At 36.5% G+C, this 980-nt stretch overlaps 1 protein-coding gene across 1 annotated transcript in view; it reads left to right on the forward strand.

The window, feature by feature from the left end:
• Positions 1-980, forward strand: part of LOC119593648 (A disintegrin and metalloproteinase with thrombospondin motifs adt-1-like) — an 88,803-nt gene that overhangs the window by 30,992 nt on the left and 56,831 nt on the right. The window contains exon 6 of the mRNA XM_037942600.1: positions 534-616. Coding sequence (XP_037798528.1) covers positions 534-616 — 83 coding nt within the window. The remainder of the gene's footprint in view (positions 1-533; positions 617-980) is intronic.

The raw sequence follows: 980 nt of genomic DNA on the forward strand, positions 1-980 counted from the left end.
CTAGTCCATTTTCGGAAAAAAAAGAGAAAACCCGTTTCTTCATCTGTGTTCCAGTTTGTAATTAATTACCTTGGGTGTTGTAACGACGCGGAAGATACTCGCAAGGACGTGTTATGAGTTCCTGGTAAATTTACGGACTACGATAGAACTTTGGTGTATCTTGCTAAATGAATTTATTCTTTTTTCCCCCTATTTTCTGCTGATAGGGGATAGTCCTAAGGATGAATGATTGTGATGATAAAGAACCGAGGATTATCATATTATATGCCTATATAACACACAGCGAGATGTTAAGACCCCATCTTTACAAAAAAAGAAGAAAAAAAAACAATATTATCACACTGTATGCCTATCTTAGACATATAGATGAAAAGAAGAAAAAAAGCACTGCACATACCTTTTCCAATTCCATAAAAAAAAGAGAGAAAAAAATGACACTCAGACCCTTATCTCGTAATCCAAACCTGTCTTTTAAAGGGATCTGAAACTGTTAAACCCCCGAAACCTGCCTTAACTATTTCCGTGTTCTGCAGATCATGAGAACTGCGGTCGGTCGCCCCTGGTTCCGTTGCCAGTACGTAAGCCTGATATAAGCGAGGTGATGGTCGACCCGACGGTGAGTATAGAGAGGTACTTTTTAACACATGTCGAGGTAAATAGCTTGGTGTATGTATATGTGTATGTTTGGAAATAAAGGGAAGCGTCATGGAATGTTTATAACGGGTTTTATAAGGGGTTTATAGTATATATAGTTAGTATAGTTGCTGGATAATATAGTCGCATAGGAATAGTGTTTATAATTGCTCTTTACAGGAATATTGTTACGGTGGATGGAAAATATTGCTGTGATTCCAGCATATAAATTGTAATAGAAAGACATTGCAATGTAGTGCATAATTTAATGATAAACCAAATTAACTGTAATGAAGAGAACAACATTCTTCATGTACAACATACACACAACCAGGTTTAAACCCAGT

The sequence above is a fragment of the Penaeus monodon genome, chromosome 32 (genome assembly GCF_015228065.2).
Source record: "Penaeus monodon isolate SGIC_2016 chromosome 32, NSTDA_Pmon_1, whole genome shotgun sequence".
NCBI lineage: Eukaryota > Metazoa > Arthropoda > Malacostraca > Decapoda > Penaeidae > Penaeus > Penaeus monodon.